This window comes from Crassostrea angulata, chromosome 9, assembly GCF_025612915.1.
Source record: "Crassostrea angulata isolate pt1a10 chromosome 9, ASM2561291v2, whole genome shotgun sequence".
Lineage (NCBI taxonomy): Eukaryota > Metazoa > Mollusca > Bivalvia > Ostreida > Ostreidae > Magallana > Magallana angulata.
In genome coordinates this window covers 31,251,022-31,269,609 of record NC_069119.1, presented here as the reverse complement: position 1 = coordinate 31,269,609, position 18,588 = coordinate 31,251,022, and the positions used below count along the sequence as shown (strand labels likewise).

The 18,588-nt window shown below is 33.1% G+C and overlaps 1 protein-coding gene and 1 long non-coding RNA gene across 2 annotated transcripts; one reads left to right on the top strand and one right to left on the bottom strand.

The window, feature by feature from the left end:
- Positions 1-3,040, top strand: LOC128163171 (uncharacterized). Its single transcript, XR_008240770.1, has 2 exons — positions 1-943; positions 1,073-3,040. It is a non-coding gene; the product is annotated as an uncharacterized LOC128163171 (long non-coding RNA).
- A 6,532-nt stretch (positions 3,041-9,572) lies between these two features.
- LOC128164310 (E3 ubiquitin-protein ligase TRIM71-like) lies at positions 9,573-18,588 on the bottom strand. Its single transcript, XM_052828102.1, has 2 exons — positions 17,796-18,588; positions 9,573-11,347 (listed from the first exon to the last, which is right to left on the bottom strand). The coding sequence occupies exons 1-2, from the start codon at positions 18,279-18,281 to the stop codon at positions 9,635-9,637; spliced, it is 2,199 nt and encodes a 732-aa protein (XP_052684062.1). The 5' UTR covers positions 18,282-18,588; the 3' UTR covers positions 9,573-9,634.

Sequence of the window (18,588 nt, the reverse complement as noted above, 5' to 3'; positions counted from 1 at the left end):
TCATTTAAAGGAGGTAAATATGGCCTAAAAATGGCGACGATCATCCAACCTACTTAAACGTTTCCCCTTAATGGTATCAAGCGAGAACCAGAAATCGCTTGTGCTTGTGATCAACGACTGAGTTCCGAAGGACAACTAAATACATTGTCGAAAAGGCATGAACTATGAAACCGGTATTGATTTGCATTACGGAAACGGAAGAATTGGCCCACGATAACGTTTTAATAAATACATAGCCATTCATTATTCAGTGAAAATGACGGGAGAACTATGACTCTGAATTACCATGTTTGTGCGCTCTCTCTTCTCCTCTCTCTCTGTGATCACTCAAATCAGCTCAGCATTAGTTAGTACACGATAGCAAGGCTTTGTTCGCGCAGGAAAACAATAGTATTGAACGACTCGATCGTTGAAAACCAGTAATACGGTGAATGACAACACCGAGCGATATACGACTTGGATGGGATTTTTTTTTAGAGGTAATAATTATCAAGCAATTACCTCCCGCTGCCTGAAGAAAAAAACACAACAGAGATCAGATGTAAAGTTTTTGCATTCCTTGATTGTTGTGAGTATCATTGAAGGTATATCCATTGCCCTGCAACTATAATACAGAAGATCCCCTGTGTTGAAAAAAAAAATAAAGGAAAAAATATTGGATGTAGTCAAGCTTAGTGGAAAAATACGTATCGCAAACAAACGAGTTCGTTTGCTCGGGGAATAATAATTTGAGGCAGTATATGGATTGATTTATTGAAGGAAAAATATTCTCTCCCTCTCTCCCTCTGATACCAAAGCCAGAGAAATTATGGAAGCAAACAGAGCATAGATTGTGAACTGAGAGTAAACCAATACCGCATCAAGAAAGCCAGAAAGAAGGAAAAGAAGGGTGTCAGCTGTCTGTCGTGATGCGACGAGCTAAGGATTGCTGTTGGAATAAAAGGTAATTGACTTACATTTTATTTTTAGTTAATTGCCCAGAACGGTTAATATTTCCATGTTGATTAAAGGGTATTTATTTTTTATCTTTGACTATGTTTTTTTCCATCTTTTATCATGTTATTTTTTTCAGTGCCTGAAAAGTTTTCGTCATGGATTATGAAAACGAGTCCCCGCCGGAAGTGTATCATCATTTGCTGTTACATAATCGACACATTGTGTACGAGATCAAACTGTCCCTGATTTTGATTCTAGGAACTGTAATTATCTTAATTTGTGTCATGTACATCGTATCTCAGTGCAAACGCAGGAGGGCGGTCGCGGGTATCAAAAGTACCAAAAACCGTTGTAACGATTGTGACCGGAAAGCCTTATTACGACATTCATCGGAAGTGTCGCAAATGTTGACTGACAACGAAATCATTGGCAAAACTAAAATCGGCAAAGAATTTTTCGTGTGAAACGATTGTTCTGCCAAACAACAATCCAGCTACTCAACGCAATATCCATTCTATCACTGCCAGAATTATGTATTCATATTTGCATTGTGTGTTTACTCTAAGTGAGGAATAGAGTATTCCCTTTGGAGATTTCCGTAGTGTGTGGTTGTCATTATTTACCAATCGTAGGATTTATCGACTAACATATAAACCCTATGAAAAAGTATTACATTTTACAAGTTGTTGGTGAATATGCTTCATAGGTGCAATTAATGGGTTTTTTTCTTATGAATTGAATAAGATTTGGTGCGGATGTGACTGAAATGGTGTGATCTGATCAATTTTTCATTTAAGATTATTAATTTTTTTGTTTTTTTTTTTCATTTTTTGTATGAAACTTTTAACCTTGTATATAACATTTTCAAAGTTTTAAACTTAATGAAGTTTGAAAATGAAGTTTGTTTTTAATCACGATAATGTATATATTCCTTTACTTTTAAAAGCGGCCACTCAAATACCGTTTGTAAATATGTCAACTTTACTTTCATCTGTAATTGTATAAAAACCTTCTTTTTATACACCTATATAAACATATACACAAACAGAAAGTATCGTGTTTTCCTTAACGTTCTGCAATCTTTCTTAACCACACACACTAATAGCAGTGAAAGGATTCATTTTTATTTCAATTACACTGGTAATTAGTTTGCATAATTAGTTTCCTTGCGTTTAATGAGAAATCGGTAAAAACAACAGATAAACACGGTTTTAAATGTGACATCTGAAATAAGTCTTAAAACTGTGTAATTCGACTCTCGAAGATACGCTTATCAAAATGTTTTTGATGAATAATTAATTTCAACCAGAAGTTTTTTTTTTCTATTTTGAGCTCACCTGGGCTAAAGGGGTCGTAGAAAGGCCACTTGCGATGCTGTTTTAGTGTTCATCAAAGAAAATATATAATTGTGAGTTCTAATTGGGTTATTTTCGAATTTTAGCCCTTTGAAGCTTTTCAAATTAAAAAAAAATAATGGTAATTATAACTACACTCATCTGTTAACAACAGCATTTTGAGGAAAAGCGGTTTTTTTAAATTATTATTTCTGTCGAAAAAAAATGAGTGTAACACTTTTCTCCTTAACGCAATGCTCACTATTGCTTTTGTGATGTAGAAAGATAGACTGTCCATTAATTATTATCGCCATTCCAAAAAAATAAACAATATTAAGATACACAGTTAGTCTGTCAGTCACTTCATCAATCAAAGTATACAAAAAAAAATGCATTCTTGAATTATGAAATATGTTTGAATGTTACGTTTACATGTCTTAAAATTTCATTTTTTTATATCCTTCATAAGAATACATCGAATAACAAGGAATATACGTTCACACACGTTTGTAGGACCAGTACTATTCATTGACAATTCTTTGGTAGTTCGTAAAAAATCAACCAATATTACTAACTTGTACTTTACTTTATTCAATTAATTAACAATGTGTGTTAATGCCTGCCCCGCGGGTCCCCCCTATGTAAGCCATGTGCCAAAGATCAAGCCCCGCTTGCACGCAATGTGGTCCCTGGGTGAGTCGCTAGGGGGCAGGCATTTATTATATTACTGGCAGAAATGTCAATAAATAAAGCGCCTAATGATCTCTCATCATGAAGGCTTTGTGTTATGGCATAATTATGGTATCTCTAAGGACTCTTTTATAAATTTACAAAGTAGAAAATAAAGAGAGAAGACCATGGAGGAACAAATGAAGAAAAAAACATTTGTTTTATATCCTGGAAAATTAATGCGCAATTAGTCAATATAAAAGCTGCTTTTGTTTATACGCATAAACATTTGGAGTTTGCGTAAAAACAGAACGGTAAAGAAAAAAACCTTACAATGTACTGTATACATTGTATTTGTGATATTTTAAACACAAGGTTACAAGAAATTGAATTTATTTTTTTTTTTTGAAGAAATTTGAATTTTTTTCTTAATGTCAAATTTACTTTTGTTTAGGTAAAATGAATAATTAATGTCTAAAAATGTCCACGTAGCGAATCTCTAAAATTGTTGCAATAGTTTGCATCCAATATATAAATACGTAGACGAACTCACGTTTGATAAAGTCTCATATTTTATGAAATGTTCAATTATATACCCATTTTATAGACACATATTTAAAAGTGAAAAAGTCTAAGTTGTCTGGGCCGCAATCTCAGACTCAATTGGCAAAATTGGCATATATGGCTCCGAGCATTTTATTCTCTGCAAGACAATCATAAGAGGCGTATATTTTAATTTATTTTTTTTATAATTTTGATCCAATTCAATGGAGTTTGTCATGAGAAGAGTCGATACGGATGGGACTGGAAGAAGGATGAGTTCCTCTAAAGAAACGGGGAGCACGTACTGACGATTTCTGATATTTAAGATTGTGTGATACGATGTATATAACAAAGCTGTCGGACAATCTATGGCTTTTCTTCATAGCTTTGGAAGGTTTTGGTTTGGTTTACAAATTCTCAATTAGAGCAACCTACAACTTTCAGATATGATTTTTTTTTAACAATAACTTCAATTCAGTAAAGAACATTTTCTCTGAGTTTAGCTTTCATATCTGAATATTTCCCAATGTCTTTATGCAAATCCCTCTCTGTAAAGGAGATTGAAATGTTAATGCTCCAAAAATTACCATGATCATCTTGCCCGTTTTAGGTTACTGTTTACAAGGGAATATTCGCCTCGTTTTATTTTCGCCCTTTTTTCCCTCATTGTCAATGGGCAAAATTGAGACTGACCGATTACTCATGTCTCAAATTATCTCTCTTTAAACACAGCTGTGTCTGGGCGATTTCAAGACGGGGAGAAATTGTTTGCAAAATGAATAAGGGCGAAAATTACACGGGCGAAAAAAAAACCTATACACATTAGTTGTTGTTTGATTTTATCGCACCTAATATCAATTACAACTGCCGTCGCTTCCATTTAGTTTTGTCAATGTCAGTAATACCAAAACTATATACAAGCGCAACCTCTTTATTTCGAATGTATCATTTTTATAACTATATAGGAAATATTGCAAAAGTTTTGACTGCGCTATGTACATGTGCGCGGTTGCGACTTACTTTGAAATGCCGAAATTATTAAGTTAGTCTATCAGTTTGTTGTTTGTTTTTTAATAGTTATTGATGACACATTGAATCAATAGATACATGTAATACTGACATAAACACGCCTGAATTAATGATTTGATTGATTTCCGTCTTGGACTTTTAGATTTACCAATAGCACGTATAGGAAAAAGCTAATGGGCATCATCAGAACAAAGTAAAATATTATACTAGAAATTTAGAAGGTTCAATTAAGAGTGCTGGTGAGTTGTGACCATTATGTTGGCTATATTAACCTCCTTGTGACGAAAAGCTCTGTTTTTAGGAATATCTGTATAGAAATAAGCTTAAAAAGCTGAAATATTTGGACTATTTCTTTGTTAGTTTATTGCCAAAATTACCATAATGACAAAGTTTGAGGCAGACCTAATGGAAAATTTGTTTACCACCCAGTCTCCTTAATAAGCTCAGTATTGAAAAGTGTACACGTAGGCACAATGTAATGGTAGGGAACTATATTAAGTGGCTCTGATAGGTGGCGCCAAACCGAAATGGGGTAATTTTGGACAAAACAACTACTTGCTCGACAATGTTTTCTGGGACAATAATGAAACACAGTCGTCACGGGAAATTACATAGTAGTAATTTTTAAAAATCGATCATTATATATTGCTTATGATTTTTAGAAATGTTCTCATCTTTGCTGCGGCCCTATGCTCCCAATGGAGCGAACAGGAATAAGTCAAGTAAGTCAAATCAAGTAACCCTTCAATATGGTTTAGCAATTTTATACAATACAATATGAATGATATGGGAATAAATCTTAATGTTTGCGTTAAAATCAATATAAATTAATGTCAGAAAGAAGTACATTTTGCATATAATTAATAGTAATATATATACTGAGTATTTGATCGGAAAATATTAATCATAAAATTTATCTACAACAATTACACAGCCAGGAAGAGGTTATATTTTGCTTAACGACTGACCTAAACAAAGAACCCTATTTGTGACCAAAACAGGGAACTAAGTTCATAAATTCTGATGGGTATACTGTGACCATTAATTTCAGACTTACCTTCAGCTTTATATATCTCTGTAGAGTAACAATTAGCTGGATTTATGATGCATGAAGGGAAACATAATACATTAAGACGTTTTCTGTGAAACGGATTTTAGAATAAGATGAAAATAATTCATCTAATTTTTTATATACAAAAATATACCAATTGAATATTCGAATAGGGTCTGTGACAACAAAACATCTTATAATTAACACCCGCTTTGTTTATCCGCACAATATGGTTTGAAATGACATTTTTAAATGGGGGATTAGTTTTATGATAACTTCTAAATGTTTACATATTGAATTTTGTTCCCTTTTCCTTAACTTTCATAGTGATATAATTATCTAATTTAAAAGATGATCGAATATGATTTAATTGATATATATGGATTTTGATGGAAATAACCTTTCGCTGTGTTGTACGCAGAGGGCAATTTGAATCAAAATCAAAGTAATAAAACAAATCTCATTTTCAGTCAATAATGTCTAAGATTTCCTTTGTACAATGTATGATCTATGGTTCCTGTATCTTTATGCAAATTTGAAGCTTCTTGCTCTGCAAGTAAATAATCAAGACAAATATTTGTGTTGAACGAATAAGACCTTTATTTATAGTTGCAAATCTAAATTATTTTTATGTCTATATTTTTATGCATCTAATATTAAAGACTAGCTGTATCTGTATGGAAAGTTCCTCGTCTATATGAGTTAAATACAGCCTAAAATTGGCCATGACCTCCCAACCCTCTTAAACACACATTAAAATACATGTATTTTGTACATTTCGTACATTTTATGTACATGTTCGCTGGTGGATCAAGACCAGATAAGTCAAAGAGAGACAACTATATCATTTTAAGCATCACTAAATAAAAAAAAAAAGAATGGCGTTTAGAGGGTTTGATGAACATGGCTATTTTAGACTTTCTTGATCTCTTTTAAATGAATAGCTCTATATAAAAATATTGAAAAACACCCAAAATTAAAAGGTACAATATGTAGAATTTTTCATTAATAAATAATAGTTAATAAGCTAAACAAATCATATCTTAACAATTTAGGTAGATATGATGGTGAATCGTTATCATTCTAGCCTCCTTAGATTTCAATTTCGCATTTGTGTAACGTTTTGCTATTAGACCGCCTAGTTTGGTAAAGAAAGCCATAATTTGTCTTTCAGTAGTGTTGTTCTACTTTGCCAATGAATATAGTTTAAAATACGTGTGTATGTAAGTGTGACAAGTAGAAGATTTTCTTCGAGTATATGTGCACGCTAATACTTATTAATATAGTCGTATGTATTACTTAAATTATTTTGTGTTAAATATATCAAGGGGTGTAATCTTATTCTCTTTTCTTAAAAAGGAATAATGAACACTGTGCAGAATAACTATTACGGTGTCAAGGTGACATTTTCCACCCGCTTAATTTGAGCTTTCATGGCCTGAAAGTTTTGAGAAGAAGATTTTTAAAGATTTTCTCAATATATTTCTATGTAAAACTTGATCCCCCATTGTGGCCCCACCCTTAAATTGTCTTTATTATCAAGAATTTTAAAATGTTTTCAAGATTTTTAGCATCTTTCGAAAAAAAATCACCTTATTCTTATTTAAGGAGGTTGGATTGTCAATAAAATACCATCAGAACTACTGAAAATTTTAAGATATGCTTAGTTTAGTTAAAATCGGTTATCAAGTTAAGAAAAAATCCATAAATTTTAACTTCTAAATTTGTGTTATTTCCTAACTCTTTATATAGAGCTCTTCTTCGAAAGGAAATGGAAACGGTCTAAAAATGGCCATTATCATCCAGCCCTTTCAATAATTATTATTTTGATATATAAAAAGTGTGCTTAATTCCGATAGAATATTAAAACCTTCAATTAGTTGCGCTATGCTAGAACGATAAGGATGGATACAAAATTGGTTTAAGAGGACTGGGTGGTCATGACCATTTAAGCTATACTTAGAACCTCAGTATGATGATATTGGAAAATTTTAGAATTGGAAACCTAACATTATTCCTTTACTTAATAAAAGTTAATTGTCAAAATAACATATCTAAAAGTTTAAGGTAGATCTGCTGGTTTATCAATTGACCATCCCGTCTCCATGAATAATCTTTCTTTGACCTAGCCGTACATTCATATGCTCGCCATTCTGTACTGATCTACTACGCCTTAGCTCATATCTACTTGCAGCAAATGTTTCTCCTCAATTTAGTAATTAAAAACGGACATATGCGCAAGACTAAGTTGATGAAAATTTACAGAATAATATCTTTACTTTTAGACTGGCAAAAGTTGATCTTTGTCTGCAGGTCATGAATGATCACATGGGTGTCGTTATAGAAACATCTTTAAAAATATGGGTTTTTTTTAAATCAGATTGGAACAAATTATATATTTATAAAATAAATGAAACTGAAAACGAGGAATTCTGATTAAATTATATTCAAGCTACAATTAGGATTTTTTTTCATGATTTCGAGAATTCATCCCTTTTTTAAATTGCTTGTCAAGATGTTTTGATGAAACTGCCCCAACACACCTTTAAATACAATGCTACTTGCTTGAATATCCTTTCCTATTACCTATGGTAGGAAATAGGAAAAATGCCTTGAAGTTGATTTGCATCTTAATACAGTATAACAAATACAATTTTAAAATTTGACTGTTTTGTTTTGCTTTCAAGGTAACATGCAATTATTTGATATATGTACATTCTTAAAATAAACTAATTTAAGTTTACGTGAAGAATTTATGATCAGCAGCGAAAATTAAAATTCATTTCTAATAAGATAGCCTATTGATACATGCTTGCTTCCAATGACTAATTTTGTTTAGTCAGGCAAGCTTTTTTTTTAAAGCAATTACTTGTACTTGCAACGTGTATTTTATCCTCGAATATCCTCGATTATTTCGTCCTTCAATGTTTAAGTTAGTTCAACTCTATGATATTCATAATCGCAAACAATTGTGCCATCTCGCAATGTATCTGTGTGAAGCAGGCAACAATAGGAATGTCAGACTACTAGTACATCCAATTAATATCTTATCACTATTTTTATTTACATTACTATTTGCTTACTATTTGATTCATTGATTTATAGGGTTGCTCCTCCTATGAATGTACATGTACAAATAATATTTTTTTTTTAGAATATTGTATTACGTTAATAGTAACATGTGTGCTTCTACTCAGATAAGGTGTAGCGTAATATCTTTATAAATTTGTACATGTTACAACTGCTAATAATTCAAATGAATTTTAGCAAATAAACAATACAATACTTAAAAGAATATTTATCTTTTTCTGAATGATTTCGCTGATTACGCTCTTGATTTTCTTTATAAAGAAATCTTTTTGTTTTTTGGTTTTGTTTTTTTTTTATAAAAACTGAATTATTGCTCTATTTCGTTTAAATCAATTTTATTTTTATTATTCTTATTGCATAATATTATAAATGGATAAAATATGTCAAGAAAAATTTTAAATAAAAAAAATCATTTCCAATAAACAATAAAAAATACATCCATTCTGAAGGCCTTAATACCACATTGCTTTCAAACCACTCAGACACATTTAAAAAAGGAATAAGGAATCATTCTTTGAGTATTATGAGATGATAATTTCGGTGGGGGCGTGATCAAATCCAATAAAGCCCGAAGGGCTTTATGATAGATTTGATCACACCCCGACCAAAATTATCATCTCATAATATTCAAAGAATGATTCCTTATTACTTATATTTATATAATATAAAGCCATCGTACCATTATATATTTAAATGATAGATAAGCAAACCCCGCTGGCCCCTCGATTTGGCGTCATTTGTATTATGGGTTATATAGTACAAAATCGATACGTAGTGGTATCACAGGCGAAGACACTGGAAAATGTAAATATATGACAATAAGGTTGCAAATGTTTTTTTTTTAAAAAAAACAACAACCAGTTCTGATGCGCATACATATAAGAGCACAGTTTCTGGCTACAGCATGCAATTTATAAACAAGTTCAGTTAATGTCTTATAAAATCACTATTTTCTTTGTGGCATAAACTGTACACAATTCGTTTACATATATCCGATTTTCTTGACCTTACCCGTGTCACTCTCGGAAACAAAGAGGTTGTTTCTGGTGTCCACACATAAACCGTATGGACCGTCCAAACCACCGTCGTCAATGTAGCGGAGGAACTGTCCGTCCTGATTCAGGATGTGGATACGGTTGTTTTCACGGTCTGCAATCAAAATTTGACCATGACTGTCTGTTGTGATACCAACAGGTCTGAATGATTCCTTGGTAGCAGAGGGATGACCATTGTAGGTAAACCGGAGGTTCCCAGCCTGATTGACAACCACTACTGCGCGTGCGTCACGGTCGGACACACATATATCTAGGTTCCTGTTCTCGCTGATGTGCTTATAGTAACGATTACTAGTAGAAAAAAGAGGTTGTCCTTTGTCATTGAATTGGATTGTCTGTTTTTCTGTGAAGTCAGTGTAGCGCACAACTTTTGTTTCTGTATCATCAACACTGTCCATGGCAACCATGAGGTCACCAGAGGAGGTAGAGCAAATACCGTGAGGTTTCCACCCCTGTAGTTGTATAGCAGTCTGTGTCTGAGCATTCTTCACAATGTTCACAGTGTTGTCCCAGTAAGCAGTGTAAGCCAGATCCCCTTCTCCTGTCACTGCTATGTCCTGTGGTCGGTTACCTGGTTTGGTTTTGATGGACTTGAATAATGTTCCGTACATGCTATAGAGTCTCAGTATTTTGTCATGTCCATGCGTCCATATTTCTTTGTTATTTAGACAGGACACACTGTATAATTTGTTTTTGGCTCCGTAGTCGGTTTTTATTACTGTGATGATCCGTGGCTCATCATTGATCGGTTTGTGTATAGGAGAGGACTCAGCACTTGGAAGTTCCAGTGTGTAGCCATGTTCCTCTATTCCGATAGAGAAAGCTGAAAGGGAACCAAACTGTTTATGAAGCTGTTCTGGTTGTATAACCTGAGGTGAAAATTCTGCCAAAGAAACTGTGAGTTTAGGTGGAAGTCTTTTGAATTCAGCATTTCTGGATTTGTAAGCAAATACACGGGTAGAATCGGTATAACTGCATTTGAGTAATTTCTTCAGATCAGCAATGCTCTTTGTGATTTCAGAAATAGTGCTTGTAAGGTTGTTCTTGTGTTTTTTTAGGACTTCAATATTTTGGGACATTTTGTCGAGATCAGATTTCATCTGCTTGATAATGTTGTCAATTTCTCTGTGCAATTCATCCCCATGCTTATCGATAGCCGCTGTCGATTTCCGGATGTTTTCTTTTATATCTTTTTCAACTGGGAAATTATTTACAATTTTTGCAATTTCGTGATATTTTGGAAGAACAAATTTCTCCAGTTCCTGTAAATCTCTATTTAAAACCGCTTTTTGGCTATCTAATGCTTTTACCATGCCTACATACCCATGGCCGCTGTGCTCTTTGGAAGAAGCACACTTCACACAAATGGGTTTCTCGCATTGTTCACAAAAAAGTTCACATTCTTTTGAGGAATGAATTCGACATAAATTAGGAAATAAATGATTTTGAAACGGTATGACGCTATGTTCGTTGGGTCGATCTGAGAGGTGTTCATCCACACATGCTTTACATAGATATATGTTACAAATGTCACAATACATATGAGGACTCGGGGTCTCACAGAGACGACATCGTAACACATCCTGGGCCCAAGTCCTAGGGTCCATGGTCAGACACCTTGACAGGTATTTAAGTTTGTTCTGATAAAAGAACAATCAATGAATTTCCTTTTCAATCAAGTATTAATGAGGATTCATATGATTGGCAGTGGTTTAACCTGCGTTTAACTCTCACATATACACGTACACATAAACCAGTTAGCATGCTTTATATTTCGCTCTTTTAAGACTTATTTGCCATTTACTTATCAAATAATCGATTCCTGTGATAGAATGTGCACATGTCATTATCTTCCAATTTCGTAGAGAATAAATAAAAATTAGAAACAGACTACAAACCTCAAGATTCCAACATGGCGATTAAACTGGTGTTATTTCTTCCGGGTCTAGTGTTGCTATCACGTGGTTGCTTTAGATTAAGAAGTGGTGGATTTAAAGGCCCTACGAATCATTTTTGCAATGTACAGTCAAATAGATTCAGTTGACGTATTTTTGTTGTCTAAGTTGGGCGTAGATAATTAAAAAAAATTAAAAATCGCTTTGATATGTCAATGCTGTAATATTTAATCGTACCATTGTAGTAAATTATATAAATATAAGTAATAAAGAATCATTCTTTGAATATTATGAGGTGATAATTTCAGTCGGAACGTGGTCAAACCTGTCATAAAGCTCGCTGGGCTTTATTAGATTTGACTACGGAAAGCTGTGCAATTTGTCTCAGTCTCTTTTTAATTTTTAGACAATTTGTTGTCGTTTTTTTTTTTAATATTTTTAAGATTTTCCTAAATGTACATTTTTGGGGTGTGTGACCCATTCTCTCTCCTTTTTCGCACACGTTTTAGTGTTTCTCTTTACTATAATAGATGTTTGTCATTAACGAAGCCGCAGAGAGAAAACCGTATGAAAAGGCCAGTATTTACCGCCATTCATAATTGTAAACGATGATAAACAGGTACAGCAGGTCTTTTTATTTTCGGAAACGGGCAGGGGAATATATGACACATACGTCACGGCGCGTGCAAGTTTGGTCCAGGCGGTATCCGGGCGATTCGTGTCCGTCAAAGGATCACCACAATGTATACCTGTACTAGTTTGAATTCGTTAGGGTCACATCTTGATTAATTTTCTTTTATCGAAATCGGAGGCATGCACAATGTTTTTGTATCAAGTGTCTTTTACTCCATATGCACTACGACACGAGAGAAAAAAAAAGATTTGTAATCCAAACCGCTTTGAACAATTACAATGTGCATTTGATTAAAACATAAGATATCTCTTATAAATGCATACTATAGTGTAATTAAAGACCCCGATTAAATCTTCCGTCTTCACAGGATTACATGATATACACACTTCTACTCATTGTTAGGGTCTCTGGTATTATTAAATTGAACGATTAGCTAACAGATTGGCTACACCAACACAGTATGCATTGCATTAACCATGCTCCACTAATTCAAAGGATGACCCTACCTTTAGGAGGATTTTTTTTCAGTTACCTTTAAGTTGACTTAATGACAGACGTGTACCCTGTAAGTCTGATAATAACCACTGTTTATATATATATATATATATATATATATATATATATATATATATATATATATATATATATATATATATATATATATATATATATATATATATAAAATATATATATATATATATATATATATATATATATATATATATATATATATATATATATATATATATATATATATATATATATCGATTATCAAAATAAGCGAATGTTGTAATGAAATTCAGAATTGTTAAAGAGTCATGTTTAATATATTCTGTATTCGTAATAGACTTGGTCACGGGGAACTGGAATCTTACTGACTCCATCAGTGGTATGCTTTAATTGTATAACAATGTATTAGAAGTGTTGCATAAACGCTACATGTAACTTTTTTTATGTGGTGCGCTTCTGAGAATCTTAAAATTGTCCTGATGCGAGTAATAAGCATAATAGAAATTGTTATGTAGACGGTGGAACCGCGTCGATCCGGGCTGTTTATGCCTACTTGGAAATTTCCGGATAAATGATGCATCCAGATCCTAAATAGCAAATCCCAAGTGTGTCGATATTTTAGACCATTTTTAGACCTCATTATGTTACACCAAGTATTCAGGCCGCCAAAACTTAAATCTACGTTTAACGTCACTTTCAAAATACAAAAAACCTACAAGGCAGGACGATAAAATTAAAACAAACAACATTTTCAAACAAATAATTTGTATCCATTATAAATACATTAATACATGTACAGTGAGTATTAAACCCACAAGTAGGTTACCTCTTTCATAATGATCTTTTCTGATAATCCCATTGAGTATCTAATCTATATAGTCTTAAATATGTTATATACATTTCGAGTTTCTACACCTTCGCTGGCCAAGGGTTTTCGGTCCACTCTGCTCCGCATAAACTTTATGTAGAGCAGAGTTGACCGAAAATCCTTGGCTAGCGAAGGTGAGTTTCTACAGATTACAGTATTTTAGTAAAATTAATGGTAAAGATTGAATTACTACAGGAGTTTTTTTTTTCTAAACATAATTTCTCTTAAACCAATTCAACATGCGTGGGTTACGTTTAACATGAATTAACTTTGGACGGCCTTTACGTAGCGGAGTTGATGATAATACACCTCAGTCTAAATTTGAAGGATACAACAGTACTGCAGCAGTCTAATTTTAAGAGGGGCTGGATATATATGTAGCTGTGGCCATTTTTAGGACTTTGTTTTATGTTTCTAAAACACAATTTATCCTAAACCTACGCTCGTGGATTACGTTAAACATAGAATTAACTTTCGACAGCCTATATCTAACTGTGCAAATAGAAGCTTGTTCTTTTAATAGGTTTCAAGTTGGCTTGTGCAGCATTTAGGCTAAAAAAACATTTTCTCAAATTTAAAGTCAGATTTAAGTAATCAACAGACATAGACGAAAGAAATGACATCCTATTATTCCTATACGTCTAGAGTTTTCACAACTTACATTTGTTTAATTATTTCGCTTTTAACCAGAGAAAATAAGGCAGCATAAAATAATAAATTACCCACGAAATCAGACTGACGACATCTTGGTAAAATTGAGAGTGGTGATAATGACTTGTAAAACTTTAATTAGTAATCAGACGTTATGATTATAATTATCAGGTGCAGTGTAAAGCAAAAACCTTGTTTACGGCACTTTTTTGTTTTTTTAATTTTAAAATAAATTAAAATAAACACTCCTTGATACGTATATGGTGAGGAAGAAATCGCAAAACACCTAACAATTTGATAAGTTTTTAATTTTATTTCAATAATACTTCATCAATATACAAATAAATAATGGCAGTCCGGACATCGTGGGTCTACCGCCGGCAGGAAGGGGCGTGTCTGGTGTCCTTATACATACAGCTGTCTCCACGAATCTGAAAAAAGGAGTGAGGGAGTGAGTGAGTGAAAGAGTGAGTGAAAGAGAGCCAGCGAGAGGTACATGTGTCTTAAGTTTGCGCTTTGATAGATACATGTACTAAGTTACATTTACATGTCTTTTACAAATCTGCGAACGTAAACGAATAACGTAACACTTAAGACCCACCAGGTGACTTATCCGCAATATAGACATCACTTATGCACGCGCACTTCCACGTGTAAGCTTTTTAAGTAATTTTTCTGGCCAGTTATCAGCTTACAAGACTTTATCAATGTCATATATTTCCGCTTCAATGTCAGTCCGGTTTTTGCACAATGTTTATAATAAATTAAGTATGAATAGTTTATTAAGAGAATTAACGTCGGTATGCAACCTTCAGAGAAAATGTTGGTATCATGCTATCGTGTCCATAAGAAAACCATATAACATCAAAATCAAATTACCATTTTAAAAATAGAAAATATTGTAAAATCAAGATTAATTTCTTTTAAATAACAGGTGGTTAGACAATTACAAATTATTTAAATTGGACACATTCATACATAATCTAACGGTCAACAGAAAATGTTTGAGAACGTTATTTCGGACATCATATTTCCCGGAAAAAAACCAAAGACCTTCCCATGCAGCCAACCATTGACTAATGATATTTGAAATGGCCGCAGACAGCTGTGGGAGAATCGACGTTCGGAATCCGCTGTGCAGGGTTCACTAGAGGTCAGAGCAATTGTTCACTTAATTATTCACTATCGTGGGATCGAGGAAAACCCGCTGTACTCTCCAAATCGTTTGTTTCAAGCATGCTCATAATTCAAAACAAGCTGATTGAAATATGTTTAATAAGTTACGCATTGATTGTGTATGTTTGTTACTTTTCATCATATTTTACTTTTTAACATATGTATATTTTTTTCGCTAAGATGTGGAAATTTCTGATATTTATTTTTATTAAAAATGATATTGTGATTTAATTTTTTTTTTTCATATTTGTATCATTGTCGGATATGCACAAACAACTGGATACGCATACTTTTAAGTAAAATATAAATATTGTTTACTTCGATTTTAATCAATAACATTTTTTTTCTTTTGCTTGTTTTGTTTGAGGGTTTTTTTTCTGTTGTTGTTGTTGATTTTTGTTTCTTTTTTTAGCTTTGTTTCGTATCATGTAATTGAACTTTTTGTTTGTTCACTGTGTCTTCTTTTTTATCGGAAGGCAGTAGCGGTGAAAATAAGACACTTTTAGCTAATTAATTTTGGATCTATAGAATAGCTGTACGTTAGTTTTGAAGAATTCCATTTTAAATACAATTTGTTACATCCATTTTTTCACCGATTCTCAAGCTATAACAATATTTATTAGATCTGTTAGAAATGTGCAGTAGCGAGCGTGGCTTCGTGTACATCATGTAGATTGTAAGAGGTCGTGTTTTGATTTGGCGGGCCTGTTGAAGGATACGGTATCCTGGACAAACTAAATAGTTTGTTTAAACTTTCTCCCTCAGGTCAGAGTTTTCATTTGTCTCGTCACAGATCCCGACCCCGGGAAATCTCGCGAGATTACGCGAAGAGAATCAAATATTTTCATGCTGCTGACGTGAATATAAAACAATTTTCATTCTTTAATTAATTTAATTATATGTGGGAATTTTTGCTCTAGATGTAAGTTTTAAATTAGAATTAAAAGAAATCGACAGAAATAACAAAACAAACAAATCATATAACGATTGTAATATGTACAGTAGGATCTTAAAAAGTGTATAGATGCTCAATGGGTAAATGAACAAATAATTAATTATTATTATGGCTTTTTAAATTAATATATAAGCCGGTATAATGATTAGCACTATGGCCAAAAATAGCTAAGCTTGTTTTGATAAAATATTATCAAAATAATTAATCAAATCATCAAATTATTTACTAATTAAGTTGAAAATATTAAATACATTTACGTGTATTTAAAATGTACGTTCATCTTCAAATATTCATATCCACATCTACTGATACCGTACACGTCTATGAGTCACATTTCATTTTAGAAATGTTTAATTTGGTGTAAACAGGATTAGAAATCTCCTTGGAATCCTAATTACCTTTTTCAGTGACGTTTGTTACAGCTATAGAAGAAAAGGTTAAAGGTGATTGCCGTACAAAATTTGCGCTTTATTGAAAAAAGAATTACAAATGCTAATTTTCATTTCATCAGTCCACAATTTTCTATTATCTTTGACAAGTTTATTGATTTTTAAAAAAAAAATAGTTTTGTTTATCATTTTTGATACATGTATGGTTATACAAAAAAGAATCGTTTATTTCCGTAATGTCATCAATCATTTTCTTTCATCTCTATGATTACAGCTTTAGTAGTGTTATTTAAATAGAAAAATTAAATATTTTTCATTGTATCTGAAATAAGTTCTGTAAAGTTGTATGGGCACTTCATATTTCAAGCACATATTAAAAATATGTACATGTATAATATATATCATGTTCAGTAATAATTTAAAAAAACAAAAGAAAACCCCCCAAAACATTGAAATTTTCTTAATTATTGGACAGACGTATTCTGCGGACACATATATTCTTCTCTTTCTATTTTTTTATATCAATATTTTTTTTTAGCTACTCATTGGTTTTTCAGTAATATTTATCGTCTCGGTCTATCTAGAAATGAGTACAGTTGTTAGTTTGTTTCTTTTTTTCATAAAACTTTTATATCTTATTATAAATTTTCAATGATTTTGCTTAATAAAAAACATAATCATACAAAAAGCTTCGTGAATGCATTCTGCTTCCTGTTTTAATGATTTTCGCAATCCGTTGTTTCCTGGGGAGGTAGAGATTTTTTCATCCTCATTTAATCTCTCTCTCTCTCTCTCTTTCTCTCTCTCTCTCTCTCTCTCTCTTTCTCTCTCTCTTTCTCTTTCTTTTTCTCTCTCTCAACTCTTAAATTATTTTTTTTTCAAATCTGATTCTTCTTTTACATCTATAATTGTCCATTCATTTTGTAACGAAAAAATATTCACTTTATCTCTTATCTCTTTTTATATCCTTAATGTGAAATATAAAAAAAATAACTTAAACATGTCCTTACCGGTCTCGTTTTGGAGGCGCTGAGACAAAACGTACACAGCGTCTTGGGTAGATTATCCACCCCGCCTCGGATCATGGCCTGGTGTTTGATACAGGGCTGGTCCACACAGTCCGAACCCACCATCAGCACCGTGTTCAGGTGAGCTATGTAACTCGTAGCCAGTCTCAGTGTCTCAATTTTGGATAATTTCCTGTCCGCGGGTTCCGTCGGAATGAGCGTCCGAAGCGTCACAAAGGCGGTGTTGACGCTATGCGTCCTGTCCCTCTCCCGAGCGTTCGCAGCCATTCGCTGCTTGGGGACGGGCGTCCCGTCGAAATTAAATTCACTGTTTTTGTCTTCTCCTCCGGAACTGTTTCGTGGCTTCCTTTTCCGGGCTTTGGATGTGTGGGTATCCTCAGATGATCCTGAACTATATTCGTTTTCGTCGGAATAGCGTGGGTCCTCTTCGTTTAGATTCCTTCGCATTTCGTCACTATGACGTCGCATTACCAAATCATCTCGTCGTCCACATTCACAGCTCAACAGAAAAAATATTCAACTTTCAAAAGATAACTGTTGATATATTTTTCACAAACTGCACAGATTTCCATGAACTCGGCATTATATGAAGTTACACGTGGATATGTAATTACACGGTATGTACATTCCGAATATGCTTTAATGTTGCGATAAAGCCCGAAACCTTCCGTAACATCCTATCACTGGACTCTGCTTTTGCGTGTGATATTTGAATCTGTTAAAACCATCATTGGGGATAATTATCCACCGCGTTATTTTCCTCCGACCGCCACGA

Coding starts and splice junctions, on each gene's coding strand:
- LOC128164310 (XM_052828102.1), bottom strand. CDS start 18,281: ATGCGACGTCATAGTGACGAAATGCGAAGGAATCTAAACGAAGAGGAC. Junction 11,348..17,795: donor GCGCCTCCAAAACGAGACCG/GTAAGGACATGT, acceptor TTCTTTTATCAG/AACAAACTTAAATACCTGTC.